At 44.7% G+C, this 24,930-nt stretch overlaps 1 protein-coding gene, 1 non-coding gene and 2 pseudogenes across 4 annotated transcripts; 2 read left to right on the top strand and 2 right to left on the bottom strand.

The window, feature by feature from the left end:
- Window positions 1–350: 350 nt before the first annotated feature.
- Window positions 351–3,782, top strand: LOC136526425 (receptor-like protein EIX1; annotated as a pseudogene).
- A 1,507-nt stretch (window positions 3,783–5,289) lies between these two features.
- Window positions 5,290–10,799, top strand: LOC136527420 (metal transporter Nramp3). 3 transcript variants are annotated; one of them, XM_066520146.1, is made up of 15 exons: window positions 5,968–6,079; window positions 6,347–6,504; window positions 6,861–6,939; window positions 7,037–7,077; window positions 7,235–7,313; window positions 7,420–7,524; window positions 7,765–7,874; window positions 8,103–8,284; window positions 8,372–8,441; window positions 8,537–8,710; window positions 9,034–9,138; window positions 9,627–9,758; window positions 9,900–9,995; window positions 10,076–10,448; window positions 10,551–10,799. In XM_066520146.1, exons 1-14 carry the CDS (start codon window positions 6,031–6,033, stop codon window positions 10,424–10,426), a joined length of 1,731 nt encoding a protein of 576 aa, XP_066376243.1. In that variant the 5' UTR covers window positions 5,968–6,030; the 3' UTR covers window positions 10,427–10,448; window positions 10,551–10,799. The 3 variants fall into 3 exon arrangements, with proteins under 3 accessions (XP_066376244.1, XP_066376243.1, XP_066376242.1); XM_066520147.1 differs by lacking the exon at window positions 5,968–6,079 and adding an exon at window positions 5,290–5,441 and having other exon boundaries at window positions 10,076–10,799; XM_066520145.1 differs by having other exon boundaries at window positions 5,971–6,079; window positions 10,076–10,799.
- A 1,413-nt stretch (window positions 10,800–12,212) lies between these two features.
- TRNAR-CCU (transfer RNA arginine (anticodon CCU)) lies at window positions 12,213–12,285 on the bottom strand. Its single transcript has one exon. It is a non-coding gene; the product is annotated as a tRNA-Arg (tRNA).
- A 4,786-nt stretch (window positions 12,286–17,071) lies between these two features.
- LOC136529292 (putative pentatricopeptide repeat-containing protein At3g47840) lies at window positions 17,072–20,975 on the bottom strand (annotated as a pseudogene).
- Window positions 20,976–24,930: the final 3,955 nt, after the last annotated feature.

The raw sequence follows: 24,930 nt of genomic DNA, 5'->3' as shown, positions 1-24,930 counted from the left end.
TCATTGCTAAAATTTAACCCAAGCGATTCACAGAATCAATTATGTATGCCAAGCCCATTCAAAAGGAGCAAACTCTAAATGTAGACTCATTTTAGCCAAATATGAAAGGAATGTTTTCAAATTTATAGCAGAGGGGCTGTCTTTACTTTCCATCAAATTAGTCTAAAGCCCACACTGTTTGGTTTGCCTCCTCGGTAGGCCTAAGAACTCATGCCCTTCCTTCCTCAGGTCGGGGAGTGCATTTGCAGCAAGCTCCAAACCAGGTAACGGTGAACCAAAATTTTTCAATCATGTGGTGTATTTGGAAATCTCGAAATGATCATAGGTTCAAAGGAGAGAATTGGTCGCCTATGAAAGTGCTTGATGAAGCAAAAGCCATTGAATTGGCTTACAATTTGTCAACGGAGATTGAAACTTGTGGTCCTACTCTCCATCTTCCAATACAAGCCAACAATAACAGGCCCCAAGGTATGCATTCTACAAACCAAAACATGCAGGTTCCTGATGGCACAAAAATCTTTTGTGATGCTTCTGTTTGTGTGGATTCAAATGACACAAACTGGAATTGGAATCTTCATCCTCACTTCTCCATCACATAGTATTCGTAGTGGGATTTTTTTTTCAGGTGGCTATACAACGTATCCTGCAACCCATAGAGGCCGAAGCATCTGCATTGTTGCTGGCAGCTAAACTTGCTGATAGTTGACAATATGCACTCTGTTCGCTCGATCGTATCAGTTATGCTTATCAGTCATGGTACAGTGTTTTTCTCTCTCAACAAAACAACATCAGCCGACTTATATGCTACAGAAACGATCACAGCGAACAGGGTGATGATCAATATGATCAGTAATAATTAGACAACATGATCAGTAATAATTGGGGGGATTTGGAGTGATCCTGTTGTTAGTGTAGTGTCTGTATCAGTCGTTGATAGTTGACTCGGTACTAGTCATTTCTCAGCATGAGTAAAGTTACGAAGACGTCTCTAACAAGTGGCCTATTCATTTGGCTGATAAGCCATGATTGAAAGTACCATGGACTGATTTGTTACGAGAGAAAAATAATATTCGTTGACTGAAAAAGTACGGCTTATAAGCCAAGCGAACAGGGCGTTTCCATACCAAGATTCTTTGATTGCTTTACAGCACCTCGGAAAAAAAGGGCCAGATAAGCGGAAGCAACCAAGTAAATTGCAGGGGCAAATAGGTTCTTTGATTGCTTTACAGCACCTGACGCATCTGGACCTCAGCGGAAACCATCTTGGGGGAGCAGGCGTGCCCATACCAAGATTCATCGGATCACTGAAGAGTTTGACGCATCTCAATCTCGCCTGCATGAATTTCGATGGTAGAGTGCCTCCTCAAATTGGTAATCTCTCTAGATTAGTATATCTTAACCTCGAATCATCCCTTTCCCATTCCTACGAGAATGCTGTGCACTCTGATGATATATCATGGATACTAAATCTCCGTTTACTAAGATTTCTCGACATGAGTGGAGTGAACCTCAGTACAACCAATAACTGGGTGAAGGTGATGACCCTCCTTCCAAATCTTAAGGTCCTTAAACTCAGTTATTGTGGGCTTAGTTTACCACGTGAACCCAAGGGTAGTTCAAATCTGAGTTCACTTGAAACACTTGATCTAACGTTCAACAGTCTTGAGACATTGAATCCAGCATACTGGTTTTGGGATGCTCGCACAATGAAAGAACTTGACCTTGCATTCACTGATATTACTGGCCCATTCCGAGTTGCAATCGGGAACATGATCTCTCTTGAGATGCTTTCTCTAGGAGGAAATGACCTTTCACTCTCAGGAGGTATAAAATATGAACTGTTTGATGGCTTATGCAACCTGACATTTCTAAACCTATGGTCAAATGAGATCAACCAGGATATGGCAGAATTTATGAATCGATTACCTGCATGCACAAAGAGTACGTTACAATCCTTAGATCTGTCTGCTACCAACCTCAGTGGGTCGATTCCAAATTGGATAGATGAGTGGAGAAATTTGAGTGATCTTTTAGTCTCTGGTAATAGGCTTCTAGGATCAGTACCTCTGGGAATTGGTATGCTGGCTAATCTGAAAAGATTGTATCTAGACAACCACCACTTAAATGGTTCTATATCAATAGACCATCTTGCAAATTTGGAAAACCTGGAGTATCTGGACTTATCTTACAACCCAGTACACATCAGTTCAAATTGATCCCCAACATTTAGCCTGCAGTATGCTTCTTTTGCCCGTACCAAGATAGGACCTCAATTTCCCAGGTGGCTCAAAGGGCAGAGTAGTGTCACCTATCTCGACATTTCGGATGCAGGCATAGCTGATCATCTCCCTGGTTGGTTTTGCAGAGTATTTGCACACACTAATTTTTTGAACATCTCCAGTAATCAAATAAACGGCAGTCTGCCAATGACATTGGAACTTCTGTCTTCATCGCAAGCGCTTGACCTCAGCTCAAATAACTTAACAGGTCAGCTGCCAAAGTTACCACAAAGTTTGTGGTTATGTAAAATCTCCAAGAACTCTTTGTCAGGACCTTTTCCGAGAAAATTTGGGGCTCCAATGCTCACAGAAATGGTACTGTCTGCACATCGTATCAACGGAACCATTCCAACATACTTCTGTCAACTACAACATCTGCAAGTGTTGGATCTTTCAGAAAACCTTCTGGTGGGACAACTTCCTCTGTGTTCGGAAAGAAAAGATGTTAAGTGAAATTTCAAACCCGAGTCCACACTCACTCAACTGTCAGTTCTGATACTGTACAGAAACAACCTGTCTGGCAATTTTCCTGAACTCTTGCAACACAGCCCACAGTTGACTGTTCTTGATCTTGCCCACAACACCTTTGCTGGAGAGATGCCAGCATGGATTTCAGACAAGCTGCAACATTTGGCATATCTCTTGTTGCGGTATAATATGTTCTCTGGTTCTATTCCACTTCAGCTCACAGAACATGGAAATCTCCAATTCTTGGACCTTGCAAATAATAGAATATCAGGAACTATACCTCATGGTTTGGCCAACTTAAAAGCAATGGCTCAGAATAGCAGAAGATTTTATAACCCTTTGTTGAGGTTGCACGTAAGGCCTATCACAGTGTTATTTGAGATTAAATCTTCAGTCAGTTATGACGATAACATACCAATAGTAATGAAAGGACAAGAGCTTAGTTACACCAGTACGGTGAGATATATGGTTGGCCTTGATTTATCCTGCAACAATTTAGTTGGAGATATTCCAGATGAATTAACACTTCTAAGTGGACTGATAAATTTGAATATATCCCATAATCAGTTATCTGGAAAGATTCCAGAGAAGATTGGCCTGCTAAGTGAATTAGAATCTCTTGATCTGTCATTCAATGAGCTTTTTGGTAAAATTCCTTGGAGCATATCAGAGATAACAGCATTGATCCACTTAAACCTGTCCTATAACAATCTTTCTGGAAGAATACCCTTGGGAAATCAGCTTCAAGCACTTGATGATCCAGCATCCATGTATATCGGAAACAATTATCTCTGTGGACCTCCTCTTTCTACAATCTGTTCTGGACCAGATGCAACTGAAGATTACCCCATTGAAAACATGCCAAAGAAGAGAGACTTCCATCTTGGGTTGGCTGTAGGGTATGTCATGGGGCTGTGGATGGTGTTTGTTATTTTCTTGTTTATGAAGACCTGGAGGAGTGCATACTTCCGAATGTTCGACAAGCTACAGGACAGTGTATACAAACAATATGTGAAAATTATATCTGCAAAGTGACTTAGAAAAAATGAATAGAAACAAGGACGATAAGGAGATAGCTATGTGTTTGTTTTCCATTTGAAATTTGAACTTTGATTGTACTTTACAAATGCTATAAATTTACATGTTTGTTGTGAGGATCAATTGGTGTTATTATCTTTCCTAAGTGAACACTTGTATAGCTTGTACTCTTACATGTTTTGTTGCTTGAAGGCAATAGCCTGTGTATCGGTGTTTAATGTGTGAAATTATTGAATTTTTGTTGGAAATTGAAGGCTACAATGTGTGGTGAAAAGAATCTAGTCATTTTTTCAATGCACAATTTATGTTGACGTCAAAAGTCCAAAACTAGAAGAAGTGATCCTCATGTAGCAAACAAAGGGCTGTTTCCGATGATTACAAGGAGGCAACTAGATACATGCTTCAAAACGTTCTGCATTACGAACCTGGAGAATGTGTAATTCAGCATAGAGGAAAACAACTTCAAAATAGTACTAGTGAATAGTGAAGTTCATGGAGATTCAGGCAGGCAGGCAGGCAGGCAAGAGAGACAATTCAATCCTTTTACCCATACACAACCAAATCTGGCAGGCGATGACAGTTCAATTCTTCATGAATATTCAGGCAGGCAGGAAAAAAAGCTCACCTGCACCCTTTGGCTGTTGCACAGACGAGCTCCCGGCGGCCGGGGTGCACGGCGATCGCGCGGCGTGTCCGTTGCCTCCTCGCCTACGGTGACCCCCGCCTGCAACACCACAAGCAAGCAAGCGCCCATAAGCCCAGCTCGCGATCAGACCGGCCAAACAGGGTGCATTGGGGAAAGCACTCACCAGGGGCTCAAACTAGATGCCTTGTCGTCGAACTCGAAGAGGTCGACGAGCGGCGGGGACGAGGCCGTGGCGCCGCATCCGAACGCCACGAGGAGGCGGGAGACGCCGGGCGGCCCGCCGTCATCGTCCTGCCGCCGTATCCACGCCGCGCAGTTCACCTTCCTGACCGCCGCATCGTCGCGGAAAGGGGTGGAGGATGACCGGGCGTCCGGGCCAACCCATTCCGGCGGTCACAGGTCGTACTCAGCTGGAGGGATTTGGCGGCTGGGCCGCTAGTGTGGCGGCGGCGGCAATGAGAGTCAGTCGCGAGCGGGGGAGGGGAGGGGACGGACGCGCGAATAGAATAATAGAATCGAGGATGTACAAAATTCAGTTTTTGGAGCATCTCGCTTTATGAAATTTATCGATCTGGCCTTTAGATTAATATTTTGGATGTGGATTTAAATTCCACAGAACGAAGCGTTTGGCCGTTTGCCTTGGATTTCGTAAAATGAAGGGTTTTTACGGTCGGTTGATGAATCACGAATTGGTGGCGGTGGCGGTGGCGGTGGCGGTGCCGTGGTGCCCGGGTAAAGTTGGTAGAGAAACACCGGTCACCGGGGTGGGCAGTCAGCTGTGGGCTCATCTCCAGTGAAAACGTGCTCCATCCCCACCCTACGTGGCCGCAGCCCGCAGCACGGCCGCACAAGCAAAGGCGGGGGAGGTCCTACTCCGTGCAGGCCCCGTCGTGTTCGGAACGAGCCAGAGAGCGGGAGACGAGGCGCGGCGCCTCTGCCGTGCTTCCTTCTTCTCCTCTCTGCTCTGCCTCGGCTCCCCACGCCTCACGCCGCCTCGCGGAGACCCACAGGTACGCCTGCCCAGTTCCCATTGGGACTCCTCCGTCTCCCCGGCGTCACGGGTCCGCGCCGCCTCAGATCCGGGCACGGCCTCCCCGTTGCGCCACCGCCTTGGTGCGGCTGCGGTGGGCAGTTCCGGTTTAGTTCCGTGGTACTGCGGCCGTCACGCCAAAGACGAGTTTTTTTTCCCAAACGTTCCTTTGGGTTGCCTCTGTAGTCTGTATGCTTGGCTGCTCGGCTCTGTGATCCTGGATCCTCCTCTTTCGGGCATTCAGGTTCCATCTAATTCCGATTTGGTAGCAAACTTTTCCAGCTAATGGTTGTTAGCTCTGCTTGCATTTGTGGTGTCCGAGATTGATAGGTGACCTCATGCCACTTGCGACCCTTTTTCCACTGTTTTAATTTCTCCCTTCGCATGCGCCTGTGTCCTAAGGATTCTGTTGCGTTGATTAGCTGAAGTATGGGGAAAAGGTCGAGTCTTGCATTTCAATACTACGCGCTGTCATTTCTATATTCCTGATGCTCCGCTGCTGATCACACGCTCGGCTCAACTTCCTTTACCTCTGGACCGCTCAATCTGCTCTGGGGAATATTTCATCGATGTGTAAAGTTGGTGCGCAGCGTCGTCCCATTTGCCAGATCAAATTAGGTTCAAAAATTTGAAATTACTACTTTTCGGGTTTCCGGAGGCATACAGTGCGCTCCCCTTTTTCTTCGATCCACTGTGCTCTGGTCTCCTTGGTTCGTTTATCTTATCTTCGCCTGCCTGTGCCCTGTGGTGGCACTGATTCGTGCTATCCTACCGGAGACTTTGTCACACCTCCGCTAGGCATATTTTTCAAACTCACGGCACTAAGCTAGCGTCATTAGGAAGAGTACCTATAAATAACCCCCCCTTGCTGCCTTGTGCTTGCAGAACTGCTGGGTTCAGACTTCTTGGGCGAGAGCGATATGAGTGGCCCAAGTCAATCCCAGCCACAATTTATGACCAGCGTTGGGAGGAGTAACCGCTCGAATGGTCCCGGCACTCCTCTTATCGAAAGCATAGATGTTGATCAAATTGTTATTCCAGAGGTATGCTACACTTTTGATAGTCCTGCTTGATTTTGGAAAAGAACAAGATGTCACCATCACAGCCAAAATTTAAGCTTAATTGTTAATCCCATTCTTCCTTTCTCAAGATAATCCTCCTATCCTATCTGAATATGTTGTCGTGATGTGTGCCATCTGAAGTTTCAAACCTGATGTGACACAGCTCAGGAAGGACGAAGAACTGAATATTAGCTTTTTGTTGAGAAATAGAGGAAACAGTCAACAAGTGAATAGGAAACAATGATATACTTAGATTGCTTTACTAACTTTGTATCTCTGGATCTGGTGGTTTCAGAATGATGAGAAACTAACTACTGCCTGATTTGCGACTTTGACAGAAAAACAGTTGGAAGAACTTGTTCTCATACATAGGGCCTGGATTTCTCGTCTCAATTGCATATATTGATCCTGGCAACTGTAAGATCAAACGGATTCACTTTTCTTCGATTTTCATTGAGTATTTCCTTTCCATCTCTTATGTACTCTTGACAATTATTTTTGGTGTGTCTTGCAGTTGAGACGGATCTACAGGCTGGAGCACAGTACAAATATGAGGTGCCTGCTGCTTCTATCTCTTGTGTTCCATTTGTGTGTGTGCGTTTTTTTTTGTTCCGTATGCCTATCCTAACTCTCCTTTAGGTCGAGTTTCTTCCATTAAGTTATGTCATGCTAATCTCTAACTACGAATTATGATCGCATTCTTCAATTGCAGCTTCTTTGGATCATACTTGTTGCATCCTGCGCCGCTCTTATTATTCAATCACTTGCAGCCAGGCTAGGGGTTGTGACAGGTTGGTATTTTTACCCTTGCGGTACCTATCTTTGTTAATTTGTTGCTTCCTTCAATCCTTCCTTGTGAGCATTGCTGATAGTTTGTGAGATTCCTCCGTATGACAGGGAAACATCTTGCGGAGCATTGCAGGGCTGAATATCCCAAGTTCACAAATTTCGTCTTATGGATTCTTGCAGAACTTGCTGTTGTTGCATGTGACATTCCTGAAGGTATCGAAAATATATTTCAGTTGCTTTGGTGTGTTTTTACTGTTCATTTAAGCACAGAGCTACGTGGATTTTACAATTCAGCCATTTAGTAATACTGCAGATGTCATGATACTAATTCTTTACTAGATATAAATTGGAAAATTGTCTTTCAAACTGGCAGATCACACGACTGATTCTTTTAGCTTTATGTTGGTTCTCTTGTAATTTCTTATCGGCTAAGGCGGCGTTTACTCTGTGTAGTAATTGGAACTGCTTTTGCTCTGAACATGCTGTTCAGAATCCCAGTTTGGTGTGGTGTTCTAATAACTGGACTCAGCACTCTAATGCTTTTATTAGTACAGCAATATGGGGTAAGACAATTTCATATTACATTTCTAAATATTTCCGATTGGTTACTCTTTGCTAAGAGTTTCAATACCATAAAAAACATCAAACCAAAATTCTATTTAAAGCAGCTTTAATAACAGATAAAGTATAGATAACTAGATCATCAATACAATGACTTTAGTTAACAGATAGCATTCATATCTGTCTTGTTTGAGTGGCTCATATTGCATACTGTGATCTTTTTGGTGCAGGTCCGTAAGCTAGAATTTCTGATTGCATTTCTGGTGTTCCTAATAGCAACTTGTTTCTTAGTTGAACTTGGGTATTCTAAACCAAATGCTTCAGAAGTTGTGAGGGGCCTTTTTGTTCCTGAACTTAAAGGAAATGGAGCTACAGGTCTTGCTATCTCGTTACTTGGTGCTATGGTGATGCCGTAAGCTTCTTGTCTATCTGTCAGTTCCCAAGCATTCCATTTTTTAACACAAGGCCTTTTTTCATTTATCTGTTACATAAATTGCAGGCATAATCTTTTTCTGCACTCGGCATTAGTATTGTCAAGGAAAGTGCCACGGTCGGTTCATGGGATCAAGGTAACCTCTAATTCTCCTTATACTGACCTAATGTGTTATTCCTATTTTCAGATGATTAAACATCTATTTACTTCCAACAATTCACTCTCTTGCAGGAGGCATGCAGATTCTATACGATTGAAAGTGCATTCGCCCTTACAGTAGCTTTTCTCATCAACATATCCATCATATCTGTCAGTGGTGCTGTCTGTGGTTCAGGTAATTTGAACCCAGAAGATCAGGCGAACTGCAGTGATCTGGACCTAAACAAGGCTTCATTTTTGTTAAAGGTTGGTCAAGAAGTTTCAGTCTTCATATAATTGTCAAATTCATAAATAGATTGTTTTTGTGCTAGAACAACTTCTGTATTTTTCACTCAGTTAGGGTTATTTCTCTTTCCTTCTCTTTTCTTAACCTGTACAGGAAAGTATTAAGGCAGAAAGACAGAAACTATAAAAACAACCCGTTGGCAAAAAGCAATTCTGACACCAACTAGGCAGATAGCTTTACATAGAGTTTATGCTTCAGTTTTCAAATGTTCTTTATGAAGTCTATATGTACTTTTCTGTAAATATTCTGATTTGACATTGCTTTTTCTTTACTGTTCTTTTAGAATGTCCTTGGAAACTGGAGCTCAAAGTTGTTTGCAGTTGCCTTGTTGGCCTCTGGTCAGAGTTCTACAATTACAGGGACGTATGCTGGACAATATGTCATGCAGGTTTGTGGAGCTTATACCTTATTTCAGTCCTAGCTCGCAAATTGAATGGCAAGCTATTTTATGATGCATAATACTTGAGAGGCCTTTGATGTTGATCAGAGGTAACCAAGCATTTGCTTGCTTGCAACATTAGTTTGTCTAGCTGTTAGATATGAGAAGTACAGAAAATAAATTAGTGCATAATTCTTAGATTTGCATCATGAAGAAGCTTGGGCTTCTGAGCTTGAGTCCCAACCTCCAAGGTTCTCTTGGTCAGTTTGATTGCAGAGAAAAATGGACCGTTCCGGGGTAACCATAGGTCACCACCATTATTTAACACATTATTTAACACAATACGCTGCTCATTGTCTTCCCTTGTCTCAAGAAATGCCTTGAATCGTCTTAATTATTTTATTTTTTTGACTAAACGAAAACTAAGTAAATAACCAAGCATTTCAGACTTATGAAACTTCATTTGCCACAGACTAACATTTACTCACCTAATCTAGGGGTTTTTAGATCTTCGGATGAAACCATGGATACGTAATCTTGTCACGAGGTCCTTGGCTATTCTGCCAAGTTTGATCGTGTCGATTATTGGTGGTTCTTCAGCAGCTGGCCAATTGATTATCATTGCATCGGTAATCAGTGAACTTTACTGTCATATACTCTATTATACCTCAAAAACTTAACAGTTCTATTATGTTTAACCTCATTACTCATGTCAATGAAGTTTTTCAGTTTCATATGTGTTTACTAATGCCTTGCTCGGTTACGTGCAGATGATACTGTCATTTGAACTCCCTTTTGCTTTAGTTCCACTCCTTAAATTCACCAGCAGCAAAACAAAGATGGGGCAGCACACAAATTCAATATTCGTAAGTTGATTTGTCACAGAATTGACAATAATAAACTTTAATTTACATACTAATTCGTCTAACTTGACCGTCAAATGCAGACTTCTGTGCTGACATGGGTGATCGGCTCGTTTATCGTTATCATCAACATCTACTTCCTGATAACAAGCTTTGTGAAATTACTCCTCCACAGCGGGCTGTCCACCGTCTCCCAAGTATTTTCCGGGATTTTCGGGTTCCTGGGCATGCTGATTTACATAGTCACAATCCTATACCTCGTCTTCCGGAGGAACAGGAAGTCCACCCAGCCATTGCTGGAGAGCGATGCTGAGCTTGCAGTGTCTGGTAGCAGTGCAGGTGCTGGAGCAGAATGCTCTCTGGGCCATTTGCCCCGCGAGGACATCTCCAGCATGCAACTTCCGCAGCAGCGTTCAGCTTCTGATCTAGATTAGATAACAGTGGTCAGGAAAATAAGTATGTTGTTTTTTGTTTTTTATATACTAGTAGTACAGTAATTACACAATAGGGTACATCAGGTTCTGACTTTGATCATCTTACTGATGATGTTGTGGGCAGTAAGCTAAGGAATGTATACAAGAGGATGGATAGCTATGCCGCCGAACAAACAAAAAGGGGCAAAAAAAGAATTTAGTACTTCTTTGGAAAGTGATGAAACTGAACTGTGGAAGGGGTACAAAAAAAAAACCCATGTTGGAACCGAATCAAATGTGTAAAGTTCTTCATTGTAAACATAGCGGCATTGGTAAGAAAATGTCTAGATATGTAACATACTGAATTTTTATTATTATAATAGTATATACTGGACATGCTGTTTTATGTGCAGTGCATCCCAGTGGATGCAGGCCCTGCTTATGTACCGCCTTCAAGTCGATATTTTCTGAATTAACCAGGTGAATCCACCCGTCTGGTTCTGCTGCTGACAACCCGGTGGCCCAGATCTGTGAATGGTGTCTGTGCCAAATTAAAGTCACGACATGCATGGACTCGGGTTTGGTCAGCCATGCCACCACATGACTAATGTGACATTAGTAAATGTTTTGTGACTAAACTAAGTGATCAATGACGAGCCAAAAGATGGAAGGAGAGGGGTGGGAGTGAGTGATGGACCACGAGAGTAAGAAGGGTCAAATTGAAAGTTAGTGGCGGGAGGAGTAGAAGTAAGGAATAATAGACTGAAGGATAGAGGAAGAAATTTTCTTTCGAAATCGAATTGAGTAATGGAAGGAGAGAAATAGAAGTGAAGAATATGATAAACCATGGAGGTTTGAATTTTGGAACGGGAATCGGGGAGCGGTGAAATGCCGAATCGATGGGAGTCACGAGCCGGGCATTGGCTTTTATTGGGATTTTGTTTTGGATACCCTATTATTTGAGATCTAATTTTTTTTCCTAATACATATGCATGTATACTCTATGGGTATACTTTTTTTAATAAAAGTAATGGATATTTACTTGAGTACATGTAATAAAGCTAGGCCCTTCTAGTTTGGACGCTTGTTGAGAAGGACGGCAAAAGGCCCATCATCTCTGCAGGAGCTGGGGCAGTTTGGATGCCAAAATTTTTTGCAAAACGTTAATGTAGCGTTTTCGTTGTTATTTGGCAATTAGTGTCCAATCATAGTGTAATTAGGCTTAAAAGATTCGTCTCGTGGATTTCGTCTAAACTGTGTAATTAGTTTTATTTTTTATTTATATTTAATGCTTCATGCATGCGTCCAAAGATTCGATGTGACGGGAAATCTTGAAAAATTTGGCATTTTGGGGTGCAACTAAACAGGGCCCTGGAGTGCTCTCAGAAAATTCATACTAGTCCAATGTACAGTACTAGTACTGGGAAAAAAAGTCTGACACGAGTTGAAGTCCTGATGTGGTAGTGTGGTAGGAATGTGCAAATAAAAAATGCTTCATCGTAAGTCACTGAAACTGTATTAAATGGCATTAATAAAAATTCAAAAACTCAACAAAATTCGCGCCAGGTAGGGGTCGAGTTGAAGTTCTGATGTGGTAGTGTGGTAGGAATGTGCAAATAAAAAATGCTTCATTGAAGTCACTAAAACTGTATTAAATGGTAGTAATAAAAATTCAAAAAACTCAACAAAGTCTGACACGAGTTGAAGTCCTGATGTGGTAGGAATGTGCAAATAAAAAATGCTTCATTGAAGTCACTGAAACTGTATTAAATGGCAGTAATAAAAATTCAAAAAACTCAACAAAATTCGCGCCAGGTAGGGGTCGAACCTACGGCCTTCTGCTTAGGAAACAGACGCTCTATCCACTGAGCTACAGGCGCCTTGTTTATAATTAATAATAAATATAGCTCTAATCGGATGAACACACCATCCAAGCTCCAAATACATGTGCCAAAGCTAAAGCATTCCAAATTATTAATAGTTTTTTTTTAATAAAGAAATAGGGAAGGCCAAGAATACATAATTCCAATTAGTAACATGTGAGAGCAGGCAAAACGTGTCGGACCCACCCAAGCTTGGTTCAGAGGTATCGGCCGGACTTGGTCCGGAGCAGTTTGTGCTCTCTAGATGATTACTGGAGTGCGCCGAACCTTGGTGTTTGTTGGTCCGGCCGGGACGCAGTGCGGGTCCGGAGCCTCAGTCCGGACTCCGGAGCACGCTGAGTTAGCTGTTGCACACGCCAATAGTTGTCTGGACATGTGGCGGCACGACGTTGAATGCGGGGAGGCGTCGGACCCACGGCGCATGGTCTAGAGCTCCCATGAGTCTGGGTCCGGAGCCTCAGTCCGATGGCGTTTCGAGGGGTAACGGCTAGTGGAGCTTGGGGGTCTATTTAAATGGTTTGGCCGGCTCTAGCTCATTCTTTTGGATATTTTGATCATTGATACATCTTTGTGAGCCGAAGTAAACCTCTCCCACTCATCTCCTTGCTTGATTGTGCATCCAAAGTGAGATTGAGTGATTCCATGTGCATTTGCTTGCGTGATTGCATCTAGTGGCACTTGAGGACCGTTGTTGCTGTGGTTTTCTTGTTACTGTTGGTGGTTGCCGCCAGCGCCGGTCCTAAGATTTTTTGAACCTAGAACGAAGCTAAAATTTTGGGCCTTTTGATATAACCATGATAATAGTACTAGTACTATCCATTGGTAGCATATATATACACATATACAAAATGTTACTAATAAGCGGTTAACAGAATACAAAAGCAATATTCATATGAAATAATTTATATACATATTAAATTACCTCAAAAATTTCTTCTAACATTCCTTAATGCGAAGTCATCGATGATGGTGCCAATATCAATCTCAACCAACAATCGCTTCTCAATGCATAATGTAGGGATTGAAACAATTAGTAACTATAATTTCATAAGGAAGGGATTGAAACAATTAGTAACTAAATTTCAGATTCATACCCTACCTTGTTGGTTGCTACCGCCTGGTGCCTTCCTCCTCGGCTGGAACTACTGATTGTTGCACAGGGAATCAGGGATCGGATCACGTAAGAGATGAGATTAGGGCCCTTGTGAGGTGTGATTTGCCGCCCGCTCTGTCGCTCTGCTCTACTAGAAGTGGACGCCGCATCGCCGCCAAGCCCCGCCATGCGCCATGCGCCCACGCCGCACACGCAGGAAAGAAAAGGCCGAAGGTCGCGTACTCGCATAACTCCATGCTCGTGTCTCGCGCGCCGTGATCACAGTAGTCGAGGAGTCGGGGATCTGGCTACTGATGTCTACGTATTACTAGTGTATACATACATGGGTTAGGGCCCATCGAAGGCCTGGGCCTGGGATAGTCGTCCCTCCCGCCCCCCTCAGGGCTGGGCCTAGTTGCCGCCACCTAGACAGCTTAGAGCAGCGGAGGAGTGTTGGCACAAGTTGGTGATTGTCCGTGGCCACACCCGGCATAATTGTGAGGAGTCCTTGTGCTTATTCCCTGGCGGAGCGCCAAAAGGAGCTATAGTGGAATGCTCGTAACTTGTGTACCCTCATCTTGTGTTGGTTCTTATGGCGCCTTTGTATAAGGCTAGGCTTGTGTATGCCTATCAGTGCATGAACCACCAAGTGAGTGTATCGTCACAATGAGGACGTAAGTTGCCAGCAAGCAACCAAACCTTGGGTTAAATCATTGTTTCTCCATTGGTATTCTTGTATTGATTTGACTCTTGCCCAGTTCCGTATATTTTCTTGATATACTTGTTTAGTGATAGTTGTAGTCTTGCTTAGCTAGTTGGATAGTTGAGTAATTAGTTGAGTAGCTAGTTGTTTCTAGTTAAATCTTGTAATAACTAGCTCCCTTAGTCTAGCAGGGACTTAGCTCTTTTGTGTGACTTAGAGACTATATCCATTAGAATTGGGTAGGTGGCTTGGAACACTTTAGTAGAGCTAGAGCAAAACACATTTATGCCATTTAGTTGTCTAACCTACTTGCTCTAGTGTTTTGTACAAAATTTTATTAGACTATTCACCCCCTCTAGCCATTTAGGACCTTTTAGCCTCTAAACTCTCAGGGTGGTGAGCGATTGTATCAATGCAGTTGCAAGCATCCATGGTGAGGGTTTCGTGAGGTACATGCGAATCATCCTAGAAATCAAGACCCGGACGAGAAGCTTCATAGGAGTGGAGTTTGTTCATGAAGGCAGATCCCTCCAATGTTGATGCTTATTGTCTAGCTAGGAGTTCTCTAAACTTTTTGGTAGAAAGACATGTTTGGTTTGTTGCTCCTCTTGACGGAGCTTGTACTAGTTATCCTAGTGAATAAAGAAGGGTGACGCTTTGCTCAAAAAAAAGTTAGCCTACAACGGTGGCGGCAGCCATGCCTGTTGACGATGGCGGTGGCCATGGAGTTTGCGCTGTGGCTGCTAACGCATCAACGAGACAACGGCGGTCTAGGGTGGTATCTCACCGGTGAAGTAGCTCTCTGGCAGCGAGAGGCAATTGTAGATGAATGGAGTTGGGGATAGAGTCAATGGCGGTTTGTGACTTTATCAATGCCACTTGCCTCTTCTGTCTGAATTTGGGATTGGTGTTTTTTATGTGTTCACAATTATCGTGGAATTGGGTCAGATTGTTCCCATTCCATCTTACCATATGACATCAATTTTATATATTTCATCTTCTAAGTGAACTTTCCAATCGATTTCTGATGTTTATTCTAGATGTTGATTACTATAGGGAAAGTGGTTATAATTATGGACTTTGCTAGGAGTTTGTCAATGGCTTGGGTAGCATTGAACAAATCTCTTTCATTTTCTTCATGGCCATGGGTCACCAACTATAGAGAAGCTCTGTGATCATGGTGGAACACCATGTCCTCATTCTATTGAGGGAGCATATAGTTGATCTGGTTAAAGGCTTTTCAATAGAAGAAGAAGGCTATCCTTTGGCTCCTGCATGCATCTTCCTTTTCAAAGTAACAGTGACTTTACTCCACAAGATTTTGTGCCACAACCCAAAAGAGACCAGAAGTATAAAAAATGTTATTGAAACAAGGTAATTCTTGTTTGCACTTCTCGTTGCCCATTCATTGAATCCAAAAATGTTAGTGTTTAAGTTAACTCATTGTTGCCCAGTAGAATGATTGACGATGTTTTCTTTCGTAGGCGTGGGCACCCATATGAGGGCAATGACATTTTAGAACATATTATTGATTATTTTTACTCTATTTTGTAGAATCTCTTGGGTAACTCACTGTTCTGACTTGGTTGGCTTTGACTTTGTGACTTGCTCTGCTTGACTTATTTATTGCACTTTTCTTTTTCTAGGCATGATAATGGATTGAGGAAAAAGACTTTAGAACTTTGTTAGGATTCTCAGAGATAGTGGATCATCAAGTGGCATGTTGGGACAACCGATCCAGAACGGGTTTAGGAGGAGAGAGTAGAGATGAGAGGTGTGGGGCAGTTAGGGTTCGCATATGAGAGTGGAGAGAGGAGCCCCTTGCCCTCATGCTCCTGGTATTATATATAGGCACTTACAATTTACGAGCGACCCCTTGGTGTGGGAGGATTTCACAAGCTACTACACTAACTCATATTAGACCTCTTTAAGGGGTGGTTGGCCCATATTTCATATGGGCTCCCCCAACATGGCATATCAGCAATGGTGCGCCACTTTTTAGCACCTCAACAAACTGGTAGATGCCCGAAGGTGACACAAAACATCTATGATCGACTAGGAATCTTCCTACCTACTGGTAGACCTATTTCCATTATATGTTTGCATGTAGCTCAGTCCTTGTGACTTGAGGTCTCATGCGGTTATGGTGTTCTATATTGTTGCAGTGAGTTCACTGAGGTATGATGTCGCACCATTTGCGCCCTCAACCATAGTGGCAGCTCCAACCCTAACCTCTGGGCCCGCACCAATGCCATCCATTGTGCCTACACCAACATTGGCAGTGGGATTGTTTAATGCTATGACAACGCGACACTAGGTAAGTCTCTCCAAGCTTAAATCACTCTCTTTTTCTATTTTTACAATTTCTGTCATTAACAAACTAAATCACTATGATCTTCTATTTCAGCATGATACACTAGCTCAAGACTTGGAAAATGTTCTTGATACTACACAGTTCTATGTCTTGCCGATAACCACACCTCTTGAAGAAATTAGAAACTTAAGTAACAATGCCATGACCTTCCCTAATGATGGCATGGTTTCTGCACACAACATACAAAAACATAGTGAGTCTATTTAGTGGTGATTACAATTTTAGTTCACTTCTATTTAGTTGTGATTACAATCTTCAGTTCACTAACACCTTGCATTACCAGTTGTTGCGGGATAAGATGTGAAGTAAATATCATTCAAGCACAATGCAAGTCAATGAAGCTATATGTTCAGGGAAGATTCTCCCCGTCGTTCTTATTCCTTTGAAGGACCTGGCCAATCACATCACGGAGATATTATGCATGTGTGGAGCTGATCATCACACAACTGTTGGGGCATTGGTAGACGTGGCAGAGCCGTTGGTGCCTGGTCATCAGGAATTTAACACTGCGTAATCAGTGTATGGGTGTTGGCAACAGCGGAGGGGAATTTGGGGAAAGGGCTAGAGAGGCTTGGAGAAGGGGAATAAGACGAGCAATAGCGTGGACGAGCTCATTCATAGTTCAGAGTTTTTTGTTACAATTGTTCATACCCTCTCTCTCCCTCACGCCATCAATCATCATCATCATACATATAGTTCACCCATCCAGGGCCGCACACTCGCGTACTGGGCTTCAGCGATCTCTTGGGCCTTGCTGGTCTGGACTGGGCCTCCTCTTGTTCAACTTCATCGGTTAGTGTCTGCTCACCCTCCTGTTGCCGGCACAGCAGTCCTGGTGTTGACATTAAGCTTGCCAGGGACCCAATTTTCCCCCAATATTCTCTCTCGTGACCACAGGCCCCTGCAAGATGTTAATCTTTCCGTCCAAGGCCCCCACGTAGATACACCTACAAAACCTCCAAAATAACAGCTCAGAATTTGTGCGACTTAACACAAAGCTACTGCCTCATATCTTCACCAGAGATTATGTGTTTAAAGTAAACATTGTGTAATATAAACACGTGATGTGCACCAAGGACCACAGCAGCAAAACTGTTTCCAACAACACCAGGTCACATCTTTGCTCCTCTGGAGATCGAGATGTTTCGGTACGGTTCCCGCTGAGTAACCTTGATGTAATCACAAGTTGCCAAAGCTGCAGAACAAACATTCCTCATTAAATAATATGTTCCATTCAAGCATTACAATTAAACTGAGTGCTATCATAAATAGCATCATGTTCCATTCTTCATGTCATGGTTATTAAACATGTCACTTATCTTGGTTGATCGAATAAAATCAAAATTCTGCAAGCATAGATCAGATAAGCGTTCTTTATTAAACCACATCAGTACAGAAATCTCTAGGAAAACAGGTTGATACTTTATGCCTTTTTTGAGACAAGGCTTGATACATCCTTCAGCAATGTCTCATATATGTTTCCCAGGATCATCATCTGGTTACTGTCCATAATTACTTGCGGGAGTTCCCTTAGTGCTTTCCGCTTTGATGCTTTAGGTGGTTGTTGCTGCTTTGTCAGGAAAAGTGCTAACTCAAGTAAACAAGAACAAACTAAACAAGTAATCCCTTTTTTCATACTATTTTTTAGATGTAATAAGGCTTGATAACTCATGTTTACCTTCATCTTCTGTTCCTCTTGCTCATCTGGTGAACCCCCTGCAAGAGAACTGCCAGTAATTGCAGCAAGAATGCTTCAAATATTTTATCAAAAAAAAAGAACGCTTCAAATATGGCATAAATACAACAACACATGTAGTTAAATTATGTCCAGCAGTCAACCAACAAAAAATTATGAAGGGAGAAACTAAATACAAGTTCTTTTCGTCAAGTACAAAAGGTTGAAATACAATATAAGTCGATAATCAGGAATATAGTTGTGCTTAGTGATTACAGGTAAGCCAATTGATCACATTGCCAAAAGAGAAAGAATGAGATATGCCATATAGCAGCTAGAAGACTCAGTAGTTGCTGTTGAAGTGTATAAGTGCATTGCCCACCTCTTCCTCAAGGCTTAAGCGATCAGGAAGAGGTGGGTCATGCAGTTATACACACTTCAACACCCCCACCCACGTGCAGCCAGAGATGAAGGTGCAAACGTGGAAATAAAGGGGCAGAGGCACAAATGACGCCATGAATAAAAAAAAGAGTTAGATTAGTCATAAACAAACATTTAAGGTTCTCCATGATCTACAAACATTTAAGTTTCTCCATGGTCTAGAGATGTTACACTAAGTTGTAGTGATTTATTTCAAGCAGAGAAAATATCGGATGGCTAAGTAAGGGTTAGGTGGATGCATTTAGAATAGGACAAAGTCACCCACAAAAAAATGAAAGATAGGACAAATGGAAGGCTATCATAACTTGAAGCAACTGAAGAGCAGGATACAATGTGTCGTCCAATGGATGCTTCATCATCGACAAGGTACCATATAAATTTCTCCCTTGCAGTAAGTGATTCTTTCAGGATGACTCAGTTAACTGTTAGCTCCACTTCAGATCCTAAACCCAACTGATCAGGGATATGGTGAACCATTCCAGCTCCATAGTACATCAGCTCAAGCATCATGTGGATGGCATCGTCATGGGGATTTGTCCGATCTCCAGAAACAAACACTCCAACCCCCCTGTCATGCCCTTCAACTTCGACGGATGACCACCCTGCACCTTTTACAACACCCTTCTGCTTCATCAAATGGCGTTCTTGTGCTGCCTCACACCACTGCCCCTTGCTAGCGTAGAGGTTCGCCATCGTCACATGTGCTCCTGAACCCCATGGCTCTGCCTCCATCATCCTCTCTGCAGCTTTCTTTCCAGTTTCCTCTGCCCCTCGAGCAGCACATGCCCTAAGCAAAGATGTCCAAACCACATCATCTCTTCCATCAGCAGCAATTCTTCCAATCAACTCCTCAGCTTCATGTATTCTACCAGCTCTGGCTAACAAATCAACAACACAGCCGTAGTGCTCCTTTTTAGGCTCCAGCCTATAGCTTTTGTTCATTGCATTGAGGTATCTCAACCCGAGCTCAACTTCCCCCGCGTGAGAGCATGCAGTGAGTACACCAATGAACGTAACATGGTCCGGCTTTAGCCCGACACGGCACATTTCCTCAAACAGTTCAAATGCCTCTTTGCTGTGACCATGCTCAGCATGTCCAACGATCATTGCAGTCCATGAAGTCACATCGTCTTTAGTGCGACTGACATGCTACCGCTCTTTCCGTACATGTCAATGAGCGCACTTCTGACCATCGCATGGTGTTCAAGTCCAGCAGCGATAGCAAGTGCATGCAGCTGGCGTCCAGCATCCAGTGATGCAGCACTTGCACACACACTGAAGAGACTGGCAAGAGTAAACTCATTCGGCCGAGGGCAGTTGCTGTGATGCCGCATTTCTGAGAACAAGGCAAAAGATTCCTTGGCGAGGCCTTCCTGTGCATATCCTGATATAATTGTGCTCCAGGAGACAACATCCTTGACAATACTCTCCCGGAAGGTAGCATCTGCAGCTGATAGACGGCCACAGCGCGCATAGAGTTTGACAAGGGAATTGACCACAGAGCGGGCATGAGATAGCCCTCTCCGTGCAGCTTGTGCATGTAACTGCTCTCCAAGATAGGCACGTTCAATAATTGGACACGCAGCAATTACGGCAGAGAAAGTATACTCATTCGGTGGTGCAGAATTTGACGACTCCTCGCGAAGCATTCCGACAAACACCTCGACAGCTTCCTCCGCGCGGCCGGTCTGGACGTAGGAGGCGATGAGCGTCGTCCACGCGGCAACGTCGCGCGAGCCCATGCGGCCGACCGCGGCCAGCGCGCGGTCGACGTGGCCGCACCGCGCGTACAGCGTCGCGAGCGCGTTGGCGACGTAGGGCACGGCGTCGAGGCCGAGCTTGGTGCAGAGCGCGTGCACCTCGCGGCCGCGCGGCAGCAGCAGCCCCACCCCCGCATCGGCGCACGCCGTGAGCGCGGCCGCGCAGGCGTGGGAGTCGCAGGCCACGCCGGAGGTTCGCCGCATCTCGGCGAAGCGGCGGAGCGCGTCGTGCCGCGGCCGGCCCGCGCCAGCGCGGCGACGAGCATGGTCCACGAGACCACGTTCTTGCGGCGCGTTTCGTCGAGCGCCAGCTCGAGGCGGCCGGCCTTGGCGTAGGCGTCCGCGAGCGCCGTGGAGACGAACACAAACGACGCGGCGGAGGAGCGGACGGCGAACGCGTGCAGCGCGGCCGCCGTGGCGGCGGCGTGGGGGAGGCAGAGGGGGAGGAGCCCTGCGCCGGCGCCGGCGGCAGCGGAGGCGGAAGCGCAGGCCTTGAGGACGGGGCTGAGGACGAACGGGTCGGATGCCGCGGCATAGCCCGAGAGGAGCGTGGCGTAGGCGACCTCGTCGCGGTGCGGCATTGCGTCGAATAGACTCCTCGCGTCGGAGAGCTGGCCCGACCGGACCAGGTGCCTCAGCATCGGACGCGGTGCCGGGGACCAGACCTTTCCTCCTCCCGACGCTGTTTTGCACACCGGCCTTCCGCCCCGGCGCTCCTCGGGCTTTCGGTGATGGGGGCGGCGCAGGGCCGGCCGTCCCCGGGGCGGACGCACAGTCACGCAGTGACTTTACCCTGCCACATCCACCGTCCAAACAAGATCAGAAGGCTGCAGCTGTTTTTCACCCTGGTATTTGGCTTCTGGGCTTCTCGCCCGCGAAGACAGTGCGGGAGCAGCTCTCCATCCGTGCGCCCTGGGCCGTCCTGCGCCTGTGCCGCTGCATCCCAGTGGATGCAGGCCATGCTTGTGATGCCGCCTTCTGCTTCTAGTTCTGCTGCCGACGAACCTGCCAAAGACGAAACTGCCGCCTTCTGCTTCTAATGCCAAAGACGAAACTGCCAAATGCGCGCCTGCGTTTCTCAAGGTAGCAGCTGAGAAAGAGACACCGCCATCGGCGACAGTCTAACACTCTCATTCTGCGTTGTGCGTTCGTTCCAAAGACGACGTTATCATGAACGCCTCTCGATGTGCCGGCAGAGGACAGAGGGCACGCCAAGCCGTCTACCACCATCTCCATGGACCAACAACTGCTGGTCCATTTGGACGGCCGCGACGAGAGGAGGAAAAGACGCATCCAGCCAGCCATCCCGGAATACTACAAATCCCGTCCTGCCTGATCGCGACCAGTACGTGCTCCTGGCCGGCCAGCCGGCCCTCACAGACTCCCAGTTGTAGGCTTGTAGCGGTTAGCTCTGCACGGGCACGCAATTAATGGCGACGACGGCCCGGCTGCCGCTGCTCTTCTGCCTTGTGCTGTGCCTCTGCTGCCGCTCTCCTTGCCTGGGCGCGGAGCTCGTCGCCGGCAGCGGCGGGTACTACGCTGTCCGCGCCGTGACGGTGGACAAAGGAGGGGCGCGGCTCCGCGCCGAGCTCGCGGCCGTCGCTGCCGCCGGCGGCGGCGGTGGCGTGCGGGACCTCGACGTGTATGCCAGGTGCGATTACAATGAAGGAACATCGTTAGACATGTAGTACTAGCTACTCACCTCCGATTTTCCCCCTAGTTCTTTAGCTTCTGCATCTGCATGTATTTGGTTGCAAAATTACTGATGGAGTGACGGTAGAGTATAGACTGTTTCTGCTAAGAGATTAAAATAATTGCCGTGATATCTCTACTTTGCATGTTACCATTACCAAGAATTGACATCCATTCAGTACCTAGCTCATCTCAAGTCATCAGTATCACTATCAGTGACGGGAAAACTGTGGAGCGTGGAGACGTTCTAAGCGATGGAGAAAGTGGTAGGTGACTCGCTGCAGTGAACTAGCCAAACAGGAGTACAATAGAACTGGTTGCAGGTGGAGCGTCGATTTCGATTGATTTTATGGGAGAAATATATAGCTGCGCTGCACGGTTTATCATCAGCCGCAGCAATGCCCATGTTTGTGTGGCGCGTGGTGAGGGGACTCTTCGTCTCATCCCATGAAAACGGCAGCTAACAAGAGAGAATAATTGGTACTGGTATAGAAAGCTTTGAAGAAAACGAACACACGATCATGGGCAAGAATCGCACAATATAATTGGCCTCCTCGGCCGCATGGTACATAGAGATGGATATTATAGTAGGCTGCTGTCTGTTCTCTCTGGCCTCTGCTTTCGTTAAGGTTTTCTCTCTCCTTCGTTGGTCCAGCTTGCTTCGGCTTGGTCACCTCTGCAGGTGTTGATAAGGTGATCAGTGATCACGATACTCTCACATGCAGCGCATCCCATTTTTGCGAAACTAATGCTGAGAGAAGACTCCATTGTCACACAAAAAGATGGACCAGCAGCACTGTGTTTGCAGCACCCCTAACACCCGATTTTTTGCGCTGCTAGATCCCACCCACCGATTTTTCCCACCCACCGATTTTTTTTAAAGGGAGGCCTGCATATTTTACTAGAAGAAAAAGAATTACTTCAGTTGTTAAAGTAAAATTGGGTCAGAAAACAGAATGAGTACTCGGTTCAAAAGGCCAACAAGACTCACCACCAGAGGAGCACAGAGCACTCCATACTACTAATTAAAAAAAAGGGAATATCTATTTATCCGTTGATAGATTTTGAAGAGTAAAATTTGTCGAATTTATGATGTTGCACATGTTATGATCCGATGGTGCACGTGTTATTTTTCTATGTTGCATATGACTGAAACAATAAAGTACTATGCAACATGCATGAACAATGCTTGGAACATGATAAAATATCATCTGCAACATCTTATACAACTTGTCATATTTCCTCCTCTAACTTTAAAAACAATGAGAGACAAGACAGCAGGACGTCAAAGAACAACATTTGCAACATCAAAAAATTCGACAGATTTTTTCCTCAAAAATCTATCAGCAGATAAATAGCAAATCTGTTAAAAAAACTAACCAACCAGTTTGAAACCTCAAGAAAATGACTCAAAAGAAAAAAAAAAGGAGCCACGACAAACCACTCACAAAAAGAGGATGATCAACCCAGATAAGAAGTAACCCAGGTTAAAATACCAAGAAACCAAAGAACGAAAACACCTAACTGCAACAAAGAAGTAGGCTGAAAAACAACCAGCTGAAGGGCCCACAATAAGAACAAAGACAAGTTGAAACGACCTATCACTAACCTTCTCTCTCCTACTCCACTCTCAAACGTGTTGTTGCCTTCTTGTTCTTGGGGCATCCATGCTCAGTTAGGTCCATCAAGGCCTTCATCGTTTGTTTGGTTAGTGGACGATCGAAATGTTGCATGAAATGGTCAAAACTCTTTAGATTTTGAAGCATTATTAGTCGAGGGCAACAATTCTCCTAGTACTTTTAGAAATCGCTTGTTGTGCGAGTTGCACTAAGTTCTTCCTTGATTTTTTCCTTTCCTTTTCTGCTAACTTGCTAATCTTGTGTTGGCTATCTTTATCGTTCTATAACAAAAACATAGTTGCTGCATCGTCTAGTGTTTCCACTTCTTGGTCCTAAGCACTGGGGTTTGCCAAGGGAGTAGTAATGTAGTTCAGTAACTGAGCCAAATAACTCTGTGCTCGGACCAATAGCGGCCAAGCAAAGTTGACATGTTGTGCTGAAGAGTTATTGGCATGGCACAACTAGATTCATCATCTTTTCAGCCACACTAACCATCAAATTTGTATCATCATATGATGCAATCACCCTTTAGTCCATCGTGCAAGATCCTTCCCTGGCAACAACCAATAGAACTTGATGTTTTGTCGTTCTCGTATCCTAAAAATCCTCAAAGTGTAAAGTAGGCCATGTATCAGACTCAAACCAGTTGAACTAGTTGATTTTTCTTATCCACATATGACCCGAGATGACCAAACCCACAAAGAAACCCCCATGGTGTAACTCAATTGAAAATTCATCAACACCAGAACGTACATTGGTATCACAACTCGATCGATTTATAACTTAATCCAAAACCTTAACAATTATCCTCAAAAACCACAACAACATACCAAGAACAATTCTTTCTATCTACACTTACCACTACAACTCCAAAATCACTATCCATAACCCAAAAATCGATATGGCCAAGGGGATGTTGAACTCACCGTATGACAAAGGTGCCTCCGCTTTCCCTCGCAACATTAACACACCATCCTTTCACCTAGTGGTTGTGACCTGGTCTAGTGTGTGTCTGGCTTTCTCTCGACCTCCTCTTCTCTTCGATCCGTCAACCTCCTTCTGCCACAGATCACCGCCAGACCCCAATACTTTAGTCGTCACCGAGAGGAAACCGAACAGGCACCGGATGAAACGTGCGTGGACCTGGTTTCCAAATACTCATATGAGGGGATTTTGCAAAAACATGAAGAGCATAGACACCAAACTGTCATTAGGGACCACATGTTTGGATCTGATAGGACTAAAGCAAAACCCAAACAACCTAAACATTGTGATTTGATAGTTT

This window comes from Miscanthus floridulus, chromosome 19 (assembly GCF_019320115.1).
Source record: "Miscanthus floridulus cultivar M001 chromosome 19, ASM1932011v1, whole genome shotgun sequence".
NCBI classification, from domain to species: domain Eukaryota; kingdom Viridiplantae; phylum Streptophyta; class Magnoliopsida; order Poales; family Poaceae; genus Miscanthus; species Miscanthus floridulus.
This window is presented reverse-complemented; position numbering and strand designations above follow the sequence as displayed.